This window comes from Pipistrellus hanaki (assembly GCF_964339955.1).
Source record: "Pipistrellus hanaki genome assembly, chromosome: 13".
Classification (NCBI taxonomy): Eukaryota; Metazoa; Chordata; class Mammalia; order Chiroptera; family Vespertilionidae; genus Pipistrellus; species Pipistrellus hanaki.
In genome coordinates this window covers 47,847,886-47,870,380 of record NC_140515.1, presented here as the reverse complement: position 1 = coordinate 47,870,380, position 22,495 = coordinate 47,847,886, and the positions used below count along the sequence as shown (strand labels likewise).

The window sequence follows — 22,495 nt, the reverse complement described above, 5'->3', positions numbered from 1 at the left end:
GACTAGAGCTCTTAAACTCCTGGTGGGCATTTAGCCCATTTCTCTAAATCATTTCCTTTTCCGGTTGAACATCCCTGTTTCCTTCAATCACTTTTCAAAAGACATGGGTATCAGACTCTGAAGTCTGACGTATTTGTCAGACCCTAAAGTCTGCCTGCCCAGCCTACAGCAGGTGCCCAATCCATGCCAGGTCCTTTTGTGAGTCTAAAGTGATGTGTTCTCTGAAATCATTCTTGCTACTCAAGAGCCTCCAGGTCGTTTCGGTGGACCCAGGTAGGAGACTTGCGGCATAGGCTACAGTGGGCCCCTTCCAATGAGTGCAGTGTAGGATGACTGCTGGTTTGCTTGTTCTGCTGTTCTGGTTTGATTCTCTCGGCCAGATCACCCAGGTTTCAGGATGACCTTGACTCACCTGTAAGCCCCTGGGCCTTTATCATGAACAGATGCCCAGCCAGCTTTCTCGTGAGCTGCCCCTCTACCATGGACTATTTGAATTGATGTGTCTCACTTTACATTTATCTGTTGCTTCGTATTACTGGTCATTCCAGGCAATGAAAACCCGATTGTGTCTCTGCTGTGCTAGGCATTCCTTTCACTCTGCTCGTCAACCTGTGCGTTGCTCCTGGGGACATGGATTCTTGCTAGTTCCGTGGCTTTGGTTTTAGAAGGAGGACAACTAATGCCATCAGAGAGCTGACACCGGGCCAGGCTTTGCCCAGGATATGACGCCATGTCTTATGAACGTCCGTTCCATCAGGGACAGTGTCTTCGCCTGAGATATGTTCTTTGGAGCTGGAATTTTTTTCATTTTCTTCTCAGTGTTATAGTCTGCTGACCACTAAGGTGGGGTTTTGTTAAGATGCCCAATTCTTCAACTCTTTTTATAGATTATATCTTCTACTGTGTCTAGGGGCCCTTCATGTTCTCAGGAAACCAGAAAGTAGAGATTGAGTTCTTGAGTGTTTTCAGTATCTTCTCCAATAGGGAGACTAGCCGGCTTTAGAAAATGTCCATTGATGGCTCACACTATCAATACCTGTCAGGTCACCAAAACATGTGTGACTTCTCTACTGGCTTTCCACAGGAACCACAGCTTGCCACGATTCTCTCCCACCTGAGGGTCTCACCTCCTCCAACTACACACACTGCCCACCAGCCACTGCCCCACCCCATCTTTGCCAGGGCAGTAGCATCCAACCTTTCAGCCATGCACCCGCCCCTTAGTGTATCATTTCATCAGTTCTAAAATCTCATATACCTATTCTCAATGAATCTTACTCTTGCCCTAGCCGGTTTGGCCCAGTGGATAGAGCCTTAGCCTGGGGACTGAAGGTGTCCCGGGTTTGATTCTGATCCAGGACACGTACCTCAGTGGTAGGCTCCTCTCTGACCCTGGCTCATGCATTTGATGTATTTCTCTCCATTTGAAATTTCTCTCTGTCTTTCCCTCTCTCTTCCACTCTCTCTAAAAATTATGGAAAAATATCCATGGGTGAGGATTTTCAAAAAAGAAGAAGAATCTTATTCTTCCTCAGGGGATTGGTAATATGGGTGTTTTGTTTGCTTGTCTTCCCCTCCTTTAACCTAGAAAGCAAATTTCAGCTACTTCCTGTGGTGGCTGGCATTCTCTAATTGCCACCATCCTTTTCCAGGTTATATGGGGAACGTGCTGAAAAATACAAAAAGATTTGGCAGAACAAACTGTCTTGAGCCCAGTGTCTCCCAGCATTGGCTGCATATTAAAATATCTTGGGAAGTTTCTGTGGTTTTTTAAAAACCCCAATACAAGGCCTCGGACCAATTAAGTCCAAAACTGTAGAGCTAAGACCCTTTAATGAGTAGTTTTTAAAGCTTATCAGGTGTTTCAAACCTGCAGTCAAGGTAGGGAACGACTCCAGCCTGACAGGCGACAAGGTTACTTTAAATACGCTGGGACCGGACAATGGAAGGAATGGAAAGAACTTTAATGACTGAATGTAGGATCAATTGTTCCTGTCATCGGAACTAGCTATATATCCTCAGATAACAGGAGGTCTATATTTTTCAAAAAAGTAGAAAAGCAAATATTGTTTCTTGAAAAGTTAATATTAGATTTTTTTAAAAGACATCGTTGTTGCTGGTAAAACTGAAATCTTACATAATTAGCAATATGCAGGAGTGATTTGCAAAGCAGAAAAGGTTTTTTCCAAAAGCGAGTTGGCCAGATGTCCAGCGGGTGGTAAACACGCCCTCTGAAGTTTAGTATGGGCGGAAATGAAAGTCAGTTTCACAGTGGTTAGCCAGCTCCCTGGTGTTTTTCCACCGGTGGGGCACTGCCCTACTTGTCAAGTAGCAAAGAGTCTCCCTCGACCCTTTTCACTGTCACCCATCCCTGTGTCATTTCTAGAACACAAGGAAGTGGCTCAGGGAGAGATGAGAAACTGGATGTGTGGATGTAAGGATGTACTACCACAGCCTCAGAGCAATCCCAGCCTCATGGGTCCACCTGTTACATCCAACCAGTGGCAGGGATGCAAGGCCGAGGGTCCTTCGTGATTCCACTCTGCCTTGATTCACATCAGAACGAGGTCCCAGAGTAAAAATAATCATAACCAGCAGCCACATCTGGCCTCGAAGCATCTTGTTTACTTTGCTGCTTAGGAAAATAAAAATCTACAAAAGCCACAGATTTGCCTGAAGTCACTACAAATACATTCCCCCGGCTTCACTGGACTGCGTCATGGTGGTCTCTGGCTCGTACAACTTTCATTACTTTCTTGGCCAGATACGGGCCGAATCCACGGATTCCGAAGAGGCTTTCTAAGTGCACTCATTCACAACCCCAGGACCTGTGGGTATGAGTCATCCTGCCAATTCTCTTCCCAGGAATGAGACGACTGACTTGAATCCATCATTTTCCTCCTCTGCTAACAACTCTGCACAACCATACGTCCACTCCTATTTTTTTTTTTTCTTCTTCTGCATTTAGACCAGAAAGTAAATCTGGTTTGCTTCTCTCCAAACAAAAATGCACAGCTGGCGAGACAGCTATTTTGAGTAGCGGGTGCACAACTCCAAGGCTGCACACCCAGAACCCCCCGACCTGCCAAAGCACCACTTAGGCTTCTCGTTTCTTCCACGCAAGAACCAAGGGGCCAGCTCCTCCCGGCCCCACAGTGAAACAAACACAACAATGAGATTTGAGAGGAAAGGGGTAGTACCTCCCTCCGAGCCTTCACTGACTCCGAAACCAATACAAGTCGATCAAGGGCACGGGGCGTTAGATCGATAAACAGAGTGGGTTTGCTGGTTGGCAGGAGGCAACATTATGAAGGTCACAGTAGGTCCACGGGGAACCAGCTGGCTGAGATGTTCTGCTCGCAAGTTAAACACAGACAGGAAACCGCGTGTCTGATACTGTAAAAAAAATCATTTGTCTGCCTGCCAGAGTCAGGCTTGCAAACCAGAGAGGCTGTTTTCATTTAAAAGCAATTCTTACAACAATGAGAGAGGAAGGAATGAAACTCTGTGGCTACCAGAAGTCCTCGTCTCCCCTCTCTCTTGACTTCTCAGGTTAGAGAGGGAGCTAACGGAACGCCTGCACGCAGCCCGCAGGTCAGCAGGGAGCACACCCCGGGTAACAGCCTGCATCTGCTGGTCTGCTTCTCCATTAACCCCATCCATTGAACTTTGAGTCAGAGTGGTTTCCAGAGTCCTGGTTTCTAAGTTGCATAGATGTATTTGATAGAGTTGCTGATAGTTCCATCTTTATTTTGTTTCATCTTTACTGTTGAAAATATTACCTAGATTCTTTTTCTCTTCTCCCCTCCTCCCCCATTAACCTCTTCCAGGATGCTCCCATCCTCCTCCCCAATTTCCATCCTTTTAAAAAAAGAAAAATCACATGCAACCTATGGAGAAATGTAATAGTAAAGGAAGACAGAAGGAGCTGGGACCAAGACAAATGGGAGATAAATGTAGGAAAACAGGCAAGCAGGGATGGTAGCAGTATACAACAGTGTGCTCACAAACTTGCTAGGAACATGACTTAAATTGGACTCTAAGCTTTTCTGGTAGTTTGTATCGAAGGGAGAAGTACAAAACAAACAAAACAAAACAAAAAAACATGACCATCTACATCAGGGGTTGGCCTGAAGCCCGGTTTTGTAAGTCAAGATTTATTGGGACACAGCCACATCCAACTGTTTACATACTGTCTATGGCCACCTCAACGGCAGAGCTGAGTAGCTGCAGCAGGGACTCCATGGCCTGCAAAGCCAAACATGTTTATTGCCAGGTCCTCCATCAGAGACGTTTGCTGGCCTCTGCTCTGCATGCTTCCAAGTGTCCCCAAGTTCTGATGCAAACAGGTCCTCATGAGGGAGCCATCTTTCTGAGGCCTGGAGCTGAGAGCCATTTCTCCTGGATTCTCAGGAAGTCAGCAATGCAATGCACTAAAGAGCTTCCTCAACCACATTCCTGACAGTGAACATCTCACTGAGGTTCACGGGAATGCTGTTATGGTGGATGGCATCACAGATAACTCACCTGAGGCTTTCAGGAAGGAAGAGAACATGGCACGAGGTTGCTATAAAGCTCCTTGTCCATTTGAATCGAGAAGAACAATAGTAACAGCCAAAATGTATTGAATAATTAGCTCTGTGCCAGGTATTATTCTAAGTTCCTACATGAATCAACTCATTTATCTTCACAAAAACCCTAATGAAATTGAGCACTATTTCTATCCGCATTTTTTTTTTCAGAGCGGAAGTCTAAGGTGAATTAGTTCACCCAAGTGCAAACAGCTTAAAAATGGCTTAGATGTTAGAGGGAGGAAAGAAGGGGAGAAGGAAGGAAAGAAGATCCTCATAGATTTGTTCATACATAACCCATTATAAATCCTACCTCTGCTACCCACTGGCCATGTGATTCTGGACAAAGTGTCCAAGTTCTCTGAGCTTGGCTTTCTCATTCATGGGATGAAGATGCTACCAGAGCCTGTTTCATGAGGTAGCTCTGAGATTCAATGGGGCCATGCCATGGAAAGGTCTGAGCATCTTACACAGCAACAATACATTCTCTCTGAATGTGAGCTATCATGCATCACAGCACGGAAAGTAAAGATCCACAATTAAAAACAACAACCTGCCAAAACCGGTTTGGCTCAGTGGATAGAGAGTCAGCCTGTGGACTGAAAGGTCCCAGGTTCCATTCCGGTCAAGGGCATGTACCTTGGTTGCGGGCACATCCCCAGTAGGAAGTGTGCAAGAGGCAGCTGGTCAATGTTTCTCTCTCATCGATGTTTCTAGCTTTCTATCCTTCTCCTTTCCTCTCTGTAAAAAATCAATAAAATATATTTTTAAAAAATAAAAATAAAAACAACAATCTATGGCCCAACATTTTTTCCCTTACTTAAGAAACCAGATGGTGTAAATAATTATCATCCATTGCGTTTTCAGGTCAGAAATCTGGCAATAAGACCAGAGTACTATTATACTAATAAAAGTACAGTGTAAGAATCCTAACTGGTTTGGCTCAGTGAATAGAGTGTTGGCCTGCAGATTGAATGTTCCCAGGTTCGATTCCGCTCAAGGGCACATGCCCAGGGTTGCAGGCTCAATCCCTAGTAGGAGCATGCAGGAGGCAGCTGATCAATGATTCTCTCTCATTGTTGATGTTTCTATCTCTCTCTCCTTCTCCCTTCTTCTCTAAAATAAATTAAAAAATATTAATTAAAAAAAAAGAAAAAACTCAGTGTACGGTCCACCAGAGATTTTGTGTTCACCATCTTGTTTGGCTTGGACTTCCAGAGTTTTTATTTTTTAGTATAAAAAAGAGGAGAAATGGATCCTAAAATGTTGCTGGTTTAGGCGGGGGAGTGGGAGGATAATCTCACTGTGGAGAATAGAGATGTTTTTTGAAAAAGGAAACACCCCTAGAACATTTTAGAAGACTTAAGTGCAAACACCTCTGGAAACGTGTTAAAAGACTCCAAAATCACCCAGACATCTGAGTCATCAGCTGCACTGGATCTCTTGAGTTGTCCAGTGAGAAACTGCCTTTAGGGTGATTATCTCATATCATAAGGAAATAGTCTGATAATGAATAAGAGGGAAAATATGTGAATGTGGGCCCGTGATTATCACCTGAGTTGAAACACACTGAAAACTGAAGTCACTAATATCTTAAAAGCTTATAATACTATATGTAGCCAACTCGCAGGTCATTTATCACATTTTGTCTTTTTGGGGATGAAATAAACTCTTCCATTATGAGCAAGCCAGTATGCAAAAGAAGAAAAATACTTTCACAGATGAGAGTAAACATAGCTGATATTCTACTCTCAAATATTAATTCCTTTAGCTTAGCCTGGAATTTTTTTTAAAAAGTGAACTGTTAGAAGAGGTCAATAGTAGAGGGGAGAAAGGGACATATAATACTTTCAACAATAACTTTTTTTTTTTACGTGAACTACTTGAAGAACATTGACATGTTAAGCCAGGATATCAGGTGTTAACATGCCTTTGTGTGATTTAATCTAGTTATATCTTCCCTCCTAACTCAAATGACATAAGGAAAGTGAGAAAAATGGTGTGTTTACACAATGAGAAAGTAGGAGAGAGGAGTGATTTTTAAGTATTACTGATAAAAATGTACATGCCTGCCTTCATGAACTGAGAAGCTGGAGTAAGTGGGAAGCTGGACAGGAAGAGAGGGGAACGAGCAGGAGGTCAAGGACACAGAGGGAAGGAGATGGGTCCGCATCATTGGGACACTCACAGGGAGTGTGCAGACATAGCACTTGTGTTCCAAAAGGAATTTTTATAGAATCAGATCTATTTTGGGTTAATAACCTGTTCCCACTCTGAATTTACATTCCTAAAACCAAGAGAATATCATTTTCACCATAAGACAGACAAAATTAAAAGGCTTATAATTGTTAGATATGGTAAATGAAAATCCATATGCTCAGGTATCTGTTTTTAGAAGGAGAACAATTTAGTCGTGGTTACTATATTTAAAACGTTCATAACTTTGATCTAGAAACTTGGCTTCTAGAAATCTAGCCTGCAGAAATATTAATAGTACACATGTATAAGATGAGTTTTCAAAGGTATTCACTGTAGCATTAAGTGACAAACTTAATCATCCCCATGGAAATGATTCAGTTGGTCATAGAAGGTAATCCATATTATGGAATTAAAGGTGTGCAGTATATCTGTATGTGTATCTTCTTTAGAAGGAGAAGTAAAAAGTGGTTGGCTAAAAAAAAAAAAAAAAAATGTTGCCCAATAGTATTTATAGTCTGATCAACTATTTGCCCTGAAAGATGGATGAATGGATGGGATGGGTAGATGGATGGACAGAGAACAGATGCATTGATGGAGGAAGACAGGGAAGGGAGAAAGGCTGCAGGGATTATAGGAATGAATGTCAGAGAAACATGTTTCCCATAAGCTCTCAGTATTGAGTGGCTGATGAATTGGGAGTGAGGGGATGAGGTGAATGTACTTTTAATTTTAAAATTTTGCATGTTGTTGGATTGTTCGAATTTTTCATAAGGATATACTGTTTGTATAATTAAAATCATTGAATAGGGTGTTGTTGGTTTTTTAAGGGGATAGCGTGTACTCTTCTTTCAAGCTGAGTGAATGCTGAACGATCTAATTGAGTCTTCTCCTGTCTCCATGGGTAAACTTTGGCTCATTATTGTCCCTCTGCATTTTGGTTCTTTTCTCACATGGAACCAATAATAACCACCCTCAGACAGACAAATCCTAGGAGTATGTACACTCAACCACTGGAGTTCGTTCAAAGCAAGTCCCTTCCAGTGTCAAACGGCCTCCTCCAATCTAGTAGTTCTCAAATTTTTAGCTGGATCAGAATCACTTGGAAAGGTTTGTTAAAAGAAAGATTGCTGGGCCCCGGACCCAGGGTTTCTGATTCAGTGGGTCTGGGCTAGGGCCCCAGACTCTGCTTTTCTAGCACATTCTCCAGTCATGCTGTACTTTGGGGAAAGGAAACTATTGGTCCAAGACAAATACTAATGTGGACCCTAGGATTCAGATTCGAGAAGGACCAAACCTAACCCTGTTGCTCCATAAGCACCTCCTTCCACCATAGACTCACTCTCCAGCACCAGCCAGAGGAGGAGGAACTGTCCTGTGAGAGTGCAGACCAGGGGCCCAAGAAATCAGCCCAGAGGCAGCCAGGCTCCATGCCATCCAGGGAAGGAAACTCACCCTCTGAAAAGATGATGTTGTCATTGCACTCTTCTGTGTTACAGGAACACATGAAGAAAGTCTCACCATCCATTTTCTTCTCTTTCATGATACACGTGGGAGAAGTGGCATCCTCAAGAACAAATCCATGGTAGAGGAGCTCAGGGTCATGGCAGACCGTCTCTAGTGTTATGTTCTCATCGTTTTTCCTCCTTGGGTGCCAAGGTTCATAGGTGGAGCGGGGATGGAGAGTAGAGAAAGAGAGAATCGATGAATGGGGTGGGTCTCTGGACAGAAAGGCAATCTGGAATGCATTTCCTTCATCAAGCTGTTTCTCAGAAGGGCAGCAGATTCTGGTTTTGCATCATAAACAGGTTGCCTATAGTCCCCTGTGCTTTCTCTACTCCAGTGTTTCCCAAACTTCTCTCATGATGAGAATCACCTGATGGAGTTGTTAAAATACAGATTCCTGCTGAAACCGGTTTGGCTCAGTGGCTAGAGCATCGGCCTGCAGACTGAAGGGTCTCGGGTTCGATTTCGGTCAGGGGCATGCATCTTGGTTGCGGTCACATCCCCAGTGAGGGGTGTGCAGGAGGCAGCTGATCGATGTCTCTCTCTCACCGATGTTTCTAACTTTCTATCCCTCTCTCTTCTTCTCTGTAAAAAGTCAATAAAATATATTTAAAATACAGATTCCTGAATCCCAACTAAGAAGTGCTAAACTAGAATTTTTGGGAACATATAGGTAAAATTGTATGCTTAGAGCACTAGTTAAGTATACAATTTTACCTATATGTTCCCAAAAATTCTAGTTTAGCACTTCTTAGTTGGTATTCAGGAATCTGTATTTTAACAACTCCACCAGGTGATTCTCATCATGAGAGAAGTTTGGGAAACACTACTCTACTCCTTTCAGCCTTTCCTTTGTTTATTCTCCAAGCCCACGTATGATCACAAACATGAGTGTTTACCTTGGGGGCTATCCTGTCAGAGGAGTTTGCACACTGTCTTAATTTAGTCGTTAAAGGGGAAGACATAAGAAACAGAAGACTGCTGAGTCCCCAGGGTGATTTCAAACCTTTCACCCTGAGTGTACTGCCAGGCTCAGGTGGCATTTCTAGGTAACTGGGCAGAACCAGGGTCTGTCTAGCTAACTTCTCAAAAGGCATGTCTGGGGAAGTAGTTTCGGTTCCTCTTTCTGTTTGCTGGGCACCATGAGTGAAGGCATGTTCCATGTCAGCAGCGGGCTGCGCTGAGAAAACGGAAGGTACCTCCTAGACAAAGAACTGCAGTTTCCAGAATTGAATTACAGAAAGGAACAGAAGAAGGAAGAACTGAAACCTATGGGAAAGACCTGTAAGATGTCCTTCACTTACAGTTTAGTAAAATAGTTCACGCTAATATAAATGAATTGTGTCTACATTTTGTATTCCTTTACATCACATATTGGGAGCCTAATTCAGCTACAGGCTCAGCGACTCTCTCACATTTTGCTTGGGTCCTATGAAGGGCTCAATTGCTTCTATGTGTACATTGCATCTAATAATGACATGATGAATACCCCCTATTATAACTGCAGAATCCAAAAATCAACCTCTGGCATCCTTGGAAGTGCATTGCTTCTCTGCCTGCTCCCCTCAAAACCCTGCCATCTTGGGTAACTGCTTTGGTCTGATAACCTTCCTCCCATCTTCCTTCCCCTTTTCAGATGCAAAATAGCTGTTGTCTTAAACAGTAGTCTCTAAATCTGGAGGGAAAATCAGGCCTTAAATGACATGCTAGGTCCAGTCAGGTTTGCACATGTAATCTTTTCCGGGAAGGATTCTGAATGCATGCATATGAGTGCCTATGTGCCAGCATACACTAGCACACACTCACCAATCAACCCCCTTACCCCCAAAAAACTCAATGCTCATAGAAAGGAAAATGGGAGGCAGGCTGGAAGCATGAAGCTGTTAAGACAGTTTTCCCCTGAAAAGAAGTGGTTATGGCCCATAACCATAAGGAAACTGCAACTTGACTAATTCCCCGCTGGCTTAGGGCTTAATTCAAGGACACTAAAGAACAGTGTGTGAAGGAGGGGATAAGGGAGTAGGGATGAGGGTGAGGCTGGAATGGAGTCATGGTTGTGACATCCAGAGGTGACTCCAGCAGAAGCAGGTGTGTCATTTTGTGAAATACATTAGTGGTCCTCGAACTAACACTCCAGCAGGAGCAATAGAAGCAAAGCCTTGCTACGCAGGTCCCCACCTTTAGAGGGGGGCAACGATCTGAACCCTCCCTCCAGGGTGGTAGCAGGGAACTCAATGATACTTGGCTTGGCACAATCCCACAACAAATATGCCCATTGGAAAATCTACCCACCCTGAAGTCTTAGCAGAAATGGTAGCCTTGAAACTAATCACCTCCATTCCCCCAAAGCTGTGTCTGTGAGTGTGTGAGTGTTGCAAGCACACGTGCATGTGTGTGTAGATGTATAGAAAGGCACACTGAGTCCACTGTGCTCCCAGGGAAAAGCATGGTGTGTCTTTGTTGTGAAGCTTCTAGAGGTCAAGGAATGGGATGAGGAAGGAGGTGTGAGAACAGCCCCTCGGCAATGACTGGGCATCTCCTTCAGAGCCTCTTGCTTCCCACCTCCTAGCTCCTAGGGAACTAAAATCACAGATAGGAAACTCAATACAGTGCTTGAGTCTGGGTGAAGTCCTCAGCTGCTGTCTCCACTCAGTCTTGTAACACTGTTCTCTCTGATGGCAGAGCTCACTTGGCAAACTATCTTGGGATGCAGATGAACATAGGAAGGGGGGAAAAAATAGATGGCTTTGCCCAGCAACATTTGCCCTGAGCAATTGAAGAGTTTGTCAATAGCCACTGGAAAGCAGAACACGGTCATGAAATTAATTTTGGTTCCAATATATTTCTGTTCTTGGAAAGAACTTGAACGTTTTTACATAAAATGGGTGCACAGTTGACATTAAGTGAATGAATGACTCAATGGATGAATGAAAAGAACACAAACTGATCAGGCCTTGGCATGCATGCCCTATATCATGGTAGAGGCTTTAAGTTTCCATGTGTGACTGTTTCTAAAATAGCCCCCTTTTGCCGAAACCGGTTTTGCTCAGTGGATAGAGCGTAGGCCTGTGGACTGAAAGGTCCTGGGTTTGATTCTGGTCAAAGGCATGTACCTTGGTTGCGGGCATGTCCCCAGTAGGGCGTGTGCAAGAGGCACTTGATCGATGTTTCTCTCTCATCGATGTTTCTAACTCTCTCTCTCCCTTCCTCTCTATAAACATCAATAAAATATATTTTTAAAAATAATAAATAAAAAAACCGGCCTTCCCTGGGAACCCATACCTTCCCTGGTTTGAGTTCCCTGGAAACAGAGAGTGAGGCTATGATGTTTCTGTGCAGGCAGTGTTTGGACAGGCACCTGTAAGTGACCTGCACATGGGAGGATTTGAACCACAATGCAGGTTGCAAATAAAGGACACAGCTGATACCTCAGGAGCTGTAATGCTGGGATGGCCCATCAGAGCTGTCCCTCATTGAGGCCAAGTGGCCAGGCATTGGACCCCTGCATCAATCAGTTCTAGGATGCTGACTGCCCAGGAAGAGGGGCCAAATTTGAGGAAAAGCCCAACTCCAATGCAGCACTTCTGCTCAGTGCCAGGGAGTCCCCAGGAGGGACTAGGGTGAGCCCTTAGCAGCCAAAGCTCCAGAGGCTGATGGGTAAGTGCTAAGGAGAATGAGGGGGGTAGAGCACAGCACCCACTGCATGTGCCTTTCTCCTCATCACACGCATGTGTCTTTACCAACACAGGTAAAACTTAGGCTCACTGTTCAGTACTGACTTCATGGTGGAGACAGCAAGCTTCCTCTCCCCCACACATTCCCATTTTTGGAGAAAAGTAAAGCCTCTATTCCAGTGGCTTGATTCACAATCAATCATTCTGACTTGTACTGTGAGTCAGGGAAAAAGATCCTAATTAAGAAGCCTATTTTTTTTATTTATTATTATTCATTAGCAGAAGTGAGCTCACACCACAGTGATACTTAGTTACAGACAGTAAGTGGAGAAGCGCAGTGAAGAAGGAAGCATTGGGGTCACCAGGCGGGTGTCTCAGTCTTTCCAGCACTAGACTTGCCAGACACCCAGCCCCTCCTGAACTTTGACCCTTCCAGAGGAGGAAGTCTGCTCTGCTGTTAGGAAATCATGATTGTGAAAATGTTTAAGTGTGTACTGAGCATGCGTCCATACCCTGGTAAACTTCATAGACTCTCCTCCTGCCCTTCAGCATTACAAAGAAAGTGTCCACTATTCTTCCTTCTTGAGCTATCTCAAGAGATATCATGTCCTTCAGTATCTCTCAAGAGAACCCTTGTCCTTTGTTTCCTGGAACCGTGTCTAATGGCCTCAGCCATTCTTCAGACGGCACCCTTTCTAAATCTCCAATGCTGGTCCCTTTCTTCTTCACACAGGCTTTGTCAGAATCCTTTTTTTCTAAAGCACTTCTCAGAACTGGACATGAATGAAGCTGGCAGCTACCGCAAACTGTCCTGGCAGGTCTGTGCTGTTAACATTCCTTTAAGTTCTTAGGAAACAAGTTCATCCCCCCTGTATGCACAGAAATTTGCAAAGTTTTTAGATCGCTCTATCATCAAGGCCAACTATATGTGGTTTGGAGAAAGTCCAAAAGACTCATTCCCAAAAAGGGAGGGGGAGATATGTAGGTTTGCATTCTCATTTGCAAATGGTCAGGAGACACATAGGTTATTTAAAAACCTGAATTCAAATAAATTCAAATCATGATCATATGTTGTATTTCATTAATGAATGTAAACACTTGTATATCATAGGGACTTATTTGATGATCTCTCTTATCTTTTGTTCACACTTCCAACTATAACTATGAATTAATCAGATAATTTATGAGTGCATGTGTGTGTGTGTGTGGTAAGGTTGAGAGATGAGAGAGAGAGAGAGAGAGCGGAAGGAATCTGACCTAAGGGAACTATGAAGCTCTGATCCAAGAGAAAAGTAGTGTATTGCCCAGTGGTAGTGTGAGTGACATGGCCAATGCTTCTGACTAAGGAATGGGTAGTTTTCTGCTTCCAGAATACCTTCCCCTTTTTGACAAGTGCTCCCCTCTTCCGACAGCCAACCTTTCATCTCCTCTTTTTCCTTAAAACAAGACTGAGGCTGCCTGAGGAGAACAAAGCTCCTGGTGTCACTAGGGTGTGTGTGGGGGTGTCATTAAATGTTGAAGAGTGTCATATTCTTCTCTTGTATAGAAGGAAGGGTCTCCAGATTTATTGCAAATATTAAAAGTCATCTGATACTGTCACACACATAGATAGATGTGTGTGTGTGTGTGTGTGTGTGTGTGTGTGAATTTGAAAATATACAGAATGTCTCTGGAAACCACATTTAACAATTAAAAGAGAGATGGTCTAAGACAGTGGTCGGCAAACCGTGGCTCTTGAGCCACATGAGGCTCTTTGGCCCCTTGAATGTTGCTATTCCACAAGACACCACAGCTTGGGCAAGTCTGTTTTGAAGAAGTGGCATTAGAAGAAGTTTAAGTTTAAGAAATGTGGCTCTCAAAAGAAATTTCAATCGTTGTACTGTTGATATTTGGCTCTGCTGACTGATAAGTTTGCCGACCAGTGGTCTAAGAGAAAGGGAAACAGGTTGTGTCTACGCTTAGGGTGTGAAGTCACTGGGATTCCATGAATCACGAGAATGTGTTGCTGTAAAAGGGGGAAAAGGTTTTTTCCATGGCAACCTTACCAGACAGCTACACAGACTTCATTGGGCTTCTCACAGATGGATGTGATACTGCAATTGCTCCTGCACAATTTCTGGTTGTCACAGGTGGAAGATCTCACGTCACAGAATTTACACAATTGTGGAATCTTGAGTGCACCATTGTTTTCGGTGATCATCACATCATTATTAACTATGGAGGGAAAAGAAAGAGACACTGAATGATTATCTAATGAGTTCCTACCAATGAATTCCTGATGATGGTATGCAATTTCCAATGAACCTGATGTCAGAAAAACAAATACGAAGAAAGACAAAATAATGCTTTCACATCAGATGAGCATTCCCTGCACCTCTACAATCTGTTAACGTAAGCCATTGCAGGGTGGGAGTGGGGAGGATTTTGAGTTATTTCTTGCTTTTGTCCATGACTTCATAAGTCACTCTTTCTACACAAACCTTATCATCCCATCAAGAAACACAGATTAGATTGGCCTATTGCATTGTTCTGGGTGCTGGGAGCACAATGAAAAGTAGCCATAGGGAAATTATAGTTTAGCTGGGTGGACAGTCAAGGAAACAGATGAGGGTAGGATAACTCAAAAATAGAGAAAAAGACAGAGGATGTGGAAGTCGGACAAGAGTCAACACCCAGATGGGCAGAGAGGTCACAGAGGAAGCAGAGCCATGAAGTGTGAATGGGAGCTGGCTACTCTCAGGAGACATTGTAGGTGAGGCAGGACTTGACCATTTTGTTCCTGACCCGAGAGAGTTGTGGGAACTTCTTGCAAGGACCTGGCTCTGCCTTGAGGAAAATCAGTTGCTCAACCAACATTGACAGAATGCCTCCTAGAAACAATCCCAAACACTGCCACGACTCTGGATTCCTGCAGGCCAGTGAAAACTGAGTTCACCGAAGGGTCTGCTGCCTCACTGGCTTCAGCCCTCGCCACCACCACCTCCTTCACCCATCCTCTTACTCCTTACCCATTAATTTTGAGGACACATGGGCTATTCCTGGAAGAAAACAAGTTCCTTCCTTCCTTGGGCCTTTCCTTATTAGTCCCTTTGTCTGGCTTCTAGTCACCTTTCTGGTCTCTGGTTAAATGAGAGCTCTTCATTTATAGTAGTCCCCAAGTAACAAGGACCAGACTCTGTTTTTTTTTGTTTGTTTGTTTGTTTGTTTGTTTGTTTTTTTAATATATTTTATTGATTTTTCTACAGAGAGGAAGGAAGAGGAATAGAGAGCTAGAAACGTTGATGAGAGAGAAACATCGACCAGCCGCCTCCTGCACATCCCCCACTGGGAATGTGCCCGCAACCAATGTGCATGCTCTTGACCGGAATTGAACCCGGGACCTTTCAGTCCGCAGACCGACGCTCTATCCACTGAACCAAACCGGTTTCGGCCAGACTCCATTTAATCACTTGCACAATCCAACTTGGTCACTTACATGCTTATAATCTAGCCACCAAAAGGCAAGCTCTGTGAGACTTTATCTGTCTGGTTATATACTCTGCCAAGAAGAGGGCCTGTCGCATGGAAGAAGATATTTAAAAAGACTTATTAAATAATTAGTGAAGAGATGAATACATAAAGAAATGAATATCAGAAGTTTGCATTTGGTCCTTCATACCGAGAGGGAAAGAATATAGAACTTCTTCCCCCCATATTAGGGGGTGCGTGATTATAAATGCAATATCCATTCACATCCACCAGTCACACACTGAAGGCAGATTTTCCTTTGCAACCCACATATTGCATGCTGAGAGGCAATAATGTATAACACTCTACTTCCCCAGAATTTTCCTCAAAGAAATCCATTTCTATTGGCAGTGAAGGTAATTAAAGGCATGCATTTAGAGAGTGAGTGAGACAAGGCTAGAAGGCATTTGGTCAATCAACCTGAACTTCAAGACACTAAGGAAGATCAAGTACCTAGACCAGAAGTCACCAACTGGTGGTCCACAGACCACTGGTGGTCAGTGAGGTCTGAAAGGTTGGCGACTGCCGATCTAGACCAGGTGTGGCACTAACCACTCCTTGCTGGTTAAGAAGGTGGGCGGTGTGCTTCTCCCAGGGGTCACGCCTGGAAAAGCCTCCTCACCACCTCCTCTTGTTAAGTATGCTCCTGCCTAAACCCGGAGGAGCAGTCTCCACGCCCTCCCACAGTCCATGTCCGTGAAACCAGATTTCTGTCACTGACACTTTGCCACTCAGCCCTTGGACATAGCACCTGTTTCCTGGGTCTCTAAAAATATAGACGTATATAAATTCAAGGTTTGCTTTCTTGTGGTGACATTAAATATAGAAGAAAAAATAAACCCATTCATCCCTCCCAGGCTTCAAGTTCACTTCAGGAAGTGTATTTTTAGGTAAACTATTTTGAAATTCTCTATGCTTAGCTAAAAATATAGGCCGAAGTGCTCTCCGAACCCTGAGTTAAATTTGGAATGAAAGCAGCAATGAGTATATATATATATAAATATATATATAATTTATATATATACATATATATATATATATATATATATATATATATATATATAATTTTTTTTTCTGCAATCGTTAGATTTGGACCCATTTGTGAAACAATCAGTTTAACCCTTTAGGTTTCCCCACAAGGCATGGGCAAAGCAAAGGGGGGAAAAAAAGTAGGCCGTGTTTTGGTGTATTGGATTTCTTTTTAATAGAGTTTGTGTAAGATAAGTATCTATTTGTGAGGAAGCCTTATTGTTTTTAGCTATAAAATCAAGCTTCCCTTGACTTGGAATTCAGCCTCCCATCACATTAGGATGTTAGCCTAGATTAGTGGATATCCACTTGGGCGCATGTTAGAATCCATCACCTGGGAACATTAAAAAAAATAATGCCCGTCTGGTGTAGGTCAGTGGTTGAGTGTCGAGCCATGAACCAGGAGGTCACTATTTGATTCTCAATCAGGGCACATGCCCAGGCTTCAGGCTCGATCCCAAGAAGGGGGTGTGTAGGAGGCAGCTGATCAGTGATTCTCTCTTTTCATTAATGTTTCTTTCTCTCTCTTCCTCTCCCTTCCTCTCTGATATCAATGAAAACATATCTAAAAATAATAATAATGAAGCGGTCCCATTCCAGATGATTTTATTATTCTGGAGGGTCCCCTGGGCATCAGGAATTTTAGAAGCTGCCTGGATGGCCCAGGCTGAGACCCCCTGACCTAAACTTACCTGCAAAGCATCATAACCAGCACAAAACAAAGCAGAGAGAGGAAAAAACCCTTTCCTCTCTAACTCCACTCAAACACATATACAATTTATGTGACAGTGGCGTGGAAGCCCCCCAGTAAAACTGGATGACTCCTTGTGGAAAGCATGCACCCAAAGCTAGGAGATTAGCATTTTCACACCTCAGGGGGCAATGCATCCTTTTGGGGCTGTCCAGTCCTTTCCTATCAGAAGATAGAAGTGTGAGGAAAGTGACAGAAGTTAGGGGTGATAAGTAAAAACAGATGAGATGGTGCTGGAAGCAGCAGTGGCAGCCACAGATGTGATGACAAGTATAAGGGGGTTGGATTTGATGCCTGCAAAACAGTCAACAGTGAAGAGACCAAAACAAAAGAAGAAAAAAAGACATTTAAAAAGGAGGAGGAGGAGTTGTTGGAGGAGGAGGAGGAGTTGGAGAAGAAAAGGAAAAGAGAAAGAAGAATAAAGAAAAGTCACCAAGTTGCACAGCCCAGGGCACCACTCACATTACACACAATCTGTGCAAACAGGCCCCTGGATATGGGCAGGTGTGAATCCATGTGCCTCAAGGTGAGTCACGCCCAGAAAGAGAAGACGTCTGCATTGAATTCTGAGTAAAAGGCAAACAGCCAGCTCCACTCCAAACTTGGAGGCCAGGCAAACAGGGTTAGGGGAAAGTGTACATTGGGAATTTATGATAAGCTCCTACTGCTGGTTAAGATGCATAAGTTAGCACGTACCACCTGGGAAGTATCCAGCAAGGAGGCCTCATTTTTTTTTCTTTTTTGTGACAGTAAAAGCCACCCCTGCTAAGGTGAGCAGACTTTTTTTTTTAATATATTATTTTTATTTATTTATTTTTTATTATTGATTATGGTATCACATAATTGTCCTCATCCCCCATTGTCCATGTGTCCATGGATATGGACACCTGAGGAAAGTGACCACTGGTTAGGATTTATATGCATGCACACAAGTCCTTTGATTGATCTCTCCCCTTTACCCCCACCCTCCCCTACCTTCCTTCTGAGGTTTGAGCATCTGATCCCTGCTTCTCTTTCTCTGGGTCTGTTTTTGTCTTTTTATCTTGCTCTGACTTTGTTCTCGTTTGAAAGCCTTTTCCACCCCCTCCCCAGCCAGCCACTCACATTAGTTGATTTAGGGAGGATCCCCACCCTATAATTCCAGCCAGTCAATCCCCAGCCATTGCTTTAACTATTCTCCTTTGTGAATAACTGTATTGCTGCGATAGAGTTCAGTGCAGAGAACAAAGCTACTCTTAACCTTTGTTGGGGGTCACCTCATTTTGATAAAAGCTTTATGAACTCACTCGGGCTGGGGGGGCGGAGAGAGGTACATACAGACTTTTGCTCATCATTTCAGAGGATTGGCTCACAGATTCCTTGAAGGTCCATAAGCCCCAGCTGAAGACTGCTAGAGTCCTCAAGAGTGTTAGGTAACTGGCTAAGCAGCAACCTGCCCATCAGAATGGGGTGAAGGGCCAGTGGGTGCCGGGGGGGGGGGGGGGGGGGGAGGGGGGGGGACGCGGGGGGACGGGATGGGGGTGGTGGTGGTGGTGAATTGCTTCTGTGCATTCCACCCACAGAGGAAGAAGTTACTGTCATGACCTCACTTATCAAACATCTTTATGTTTAATACATAATGCTCGTAAGGCCAAAGGAATGCATAAATGCATAAAGTAGGTGCAGAGTTGGCCTGTATATCCACAGGTTTTGCATAATATTTCCCAACTTGTTTTAAGTTACTTTGCTGCTGATGGTTAGCTAGGCCGACCATGGTTGCATCTGTACTAAACACAAGACATTTTTCTTATCCCCTGTATAACATAGTTTATGACTACTTACATTCATAGCATTTATGTTGCGTTAGGTATTATAAGCAATCAAGAGATAGTTTAAATTAGTGGTTGGCAAACCGCGGCTCGCAAGCCACATGCGGCTCTTTGGCCCCTTGAGCATGGCTCTTCCACAAAATCCCACGGCCTGGGCGAGTCTATTTTGTAGAGGTGGCATTATAAGAAGTTTTAGTTTAAAAAAATTGGCTCTCAAAAGAAATTTCAATCGTTGTACTGTTGATATTTGGCTCTGTTGACTAATGAGTTTGCTGACCACTGGTTTAAAGTATATGAGAGGATGTGTGTAGGTTAAATGGACCTGAGCATCCATGGATTTGGGTATCTAAGGGGAGAAGGCAGACCTGGAACCAATCCCACACCCCCAGGATATCAAGGGACAACTGTACCTGTAAAAAGCTAGGGATGGAGCCAAACAATACAACAAAAGCCACCTAATTAACCCTACAGCAAACCCTAACCAACTTCAAAATTACTCCCACCTCAGGTTGCTAAATTACTCCCCTAAGCCTCTTTAGCTATGATGTTCTCATGTTAAGGTAGTGCATTTTAATGTCTGTAGACCCTCTGCGAGCAGCTGACTACGTATCTTTAGGGAATTTTCTACCCATTACAGGCAAATTAGCTATTTGTAATATTCCCCCCAAAAAGTTCCAATATGAATGTCTCCCCTCCCCCCCCCCGCTCTCCCATGAAAGACTTTCAGTAAAGGAAGTGGACATGGGCAGCTGCTTGCAGCACATGATGGTGTCACATGGCCCATCACATTTCACTTCTCTTCAAACAAACCCGTGAGAAATACTACATCCAGACCTTCAGTTTAGGTCATACTGCCTTCCTCATTTTAGGGCACATTTTCCCCAAGCTCAGTGCTAAGAAACAGAGTTTCCAGGTCTTGAGAATATGAATCAAGCAAATGCTTAGCTGTGTCTATTTCTGAAACTATCCTGTTATCTCTGAAGGTCAGAGGTGAATAGCCTAATAAGGGTTAGATTTATTCCTGATAAATACTAGACATTTTGGATAGGAATCCTGAGTCCATATCTTTGGCATAGAGTCTACAACTATGTAAAATCTCAAGATTCCCAAAATAATCCCACACACTTTGCCAGAAATGCTATTGTGTGTCTTTGAATTCATGCATCTACCTACTGTTGTTCTGTAGCATGTTTTGGGGGTCATTTAAGACGTCACTTATGTCACAAGCACCTCTGGATGTCTTGCTTAGTGCTGTACAGTATATTTCGTAGCATGGTCACTAAAATTGATGCAACTCGCTGAAACCGGTTTGGGTCAGTGGATAGAAAGGTCTGCAGACTGAAAGGTCCCAGGTTTGATTCCGGTCAAGGGCATGCACATTGGTTGCGCGCAAATCCCCAGCAGGGGGTGTGCAAGAGGCGACTGGTCAATGTTTCTCTCTCATCGATGTTTCTGGCTCTCTCTCCCTCTCCTTTCCTCTCTGTAAAAAATCAATAAAATATATATTTTTAAAAATAAAATAAAATGGATGCAACTAAGTGCAGCATCTCATAGAATAATCCATGGCAACTGTTGAACAGAACTCACTACGCCTGGGAACCATGAATGTTAATAAGCATGAATCTCTTGGGAACATAGCCCCTAGAAGTGCTGGATAGTCACCATCCAGCAGTGTGTATACTGGCTCATGCAATTGTGAAGCTGGCAACTTTGAAACTGATAAGGCAGGTGGGCAGACTGGACACTCAGGCAGGAATCCATGCAGCAGTTTTGAGGCAGAACTTCTTCTCCAAGAAACCTCAAACCTCAGTTTTGCTCACAGGCTTTCCAACCAGTTGAATAAGGCCCATTCCCACTACCTAGGGCACATGTGTCAAACACAAGGCCCGCGGGCCAAATCCAGCCCGCCAGGCCTTGCAATGTGGCCCACACCGCGCTGTCATCACTGCACTCCGCTGTCAGTTTATGACATTGTCAGTTTATGACTGTTCAGTAAACCATTCGGCCCGCGATTTAGGCTGGATTTTAGATTTTGGCCCCTTCTCTGATTGAGTTCAACACCCCTAACCTAGGGTAAACTTGTCTTAAGTTCAACTGATGGCAGTTGGTATTCACATTATAGAGTCCCTTCACAGCAACACCTGGATGAGTGTTTGATTAAAGGCCTGGGCACCTGGGCCTGGCCAAGTCCTCAGACACTGACCAGCACAGGTAGGAATGGAGACTCTGTTCCCGGGTGACGTCCATGCCACTGGTTCACACTGAGTAGAAAGGCTGTGAAGAACCCAACTGTTGACTGGCCATTATTTCCCTTTCTCCATTCATGTTGGACCTAGCAAAATTAAATACTCTACGTCCTCACTCAAAGTCGCCGATAGGTTCTTGGACTTAAAGCAATGACGTTTAATGAAACTAACCTGGCCACAGGCTAATGGATGTAAGCAAGAGTTAAGTAGCTGTGTCATCTCATCCAAGTTATAATGAAACAGCTTTGAATGAAACGACACTATTCAAGGACTTGCTGTACTACTTCTCACCTTTTTTAAAAGCATGTCTCATCTTACAATTCCTCCCATCTGCTTTTCTCTGAAGCCTGGCCTCTTAAACAGTCACAGGCCCAGCATCTCCAATCACCATATGGGCCCGGAATAGAAAGACTTGTTCTCTAAAACTTTTTAATCACAGTTGGCATTTCAGAGTCAGACACTGAGGCGACCATCTGGCAGTCAGCCGCCATTGTCTGTGACGTAGGCAACACCCCTCCCCCCCTACACACACACACACACACACACACACACACACACACATACACACACGGCCCTTGAGATCAAGTGGGGCAAGTTTACTGGCCTGGCACACATTTCTTCCTGCCCAGAACAGAGAAGCAAGTCACACAGCCTCAGAGGTGTCCCTTTCATGAAAGAAAGACATCCCCAAGCTAATCAGATAGTTTGGCCAATTGCTATAAACAAACAAAAACCACCTTGTGATCAAGTCAAAGATATTGTAGGAATAGTTCCCTTCTCTGAATATCTATTGCACAATTGGAACTTCTAATACAATGAGATACCTTCTTTTTAATTTTCGAATTGTATTGGAACCCTCACCCCCTAAGTAATGTTAAGTACTGTGAGAGCAGGAGAGGTGGAGCTTTCTTTTAGTGACAGTCCCACATGGTCCCAGGGCCAGTCCTGGAGAAGCCATCACTTAGTAAACAGGGAGACCACCGTGTGGGCAGTAAAGAAATGAAGACAAATGGCCTGAAGGCGTTGATTCTTCTTTTTACATAAATGTTTTCATAGTACTAATAATTTTTAAAAGCTTTGCAGGATGACCTAATAAATACTCCCTTTCAAATGGTAGGGAAATCATTTGTATTAGAAAGAAAAGATATATATTTTTCTAGTAAGAAAAGATATGGATTTTGCCACATTGAAATTGCCTATCACATGG

General features: G+C 43.7%; 1 protein-coding gene across 1 annotated transcript in view; it reads right to left on the bottom strand.

Moving 5' to 3' along the window:
- Nucleotides 1-22,495, bottom strand: part of TGFBR2 (transforming growth factor beta receptor 2) — an 81,915-nt gene that overhangs the window by 28,626 nt on the left and 30,794 nt on the right. Inside the window, exons 2-3 of the mRNA XM_084902490.1 lie at nucleotides 13,993-14,161; nucleotides 8,223-8,413 (exon numbers count right to left, since the gene is read on the bottom strand). Coding sequence (XP_084758616.1) covers nucleotides 8,223-8,413; nucleotides 13,993-14,161 — 360 coding nt within the window. The remainder of the gene's footprint in view (nucleotides 1-8,222; nucleotides 8,414-13,992; nucleotides 14,162-22,495) is intronic.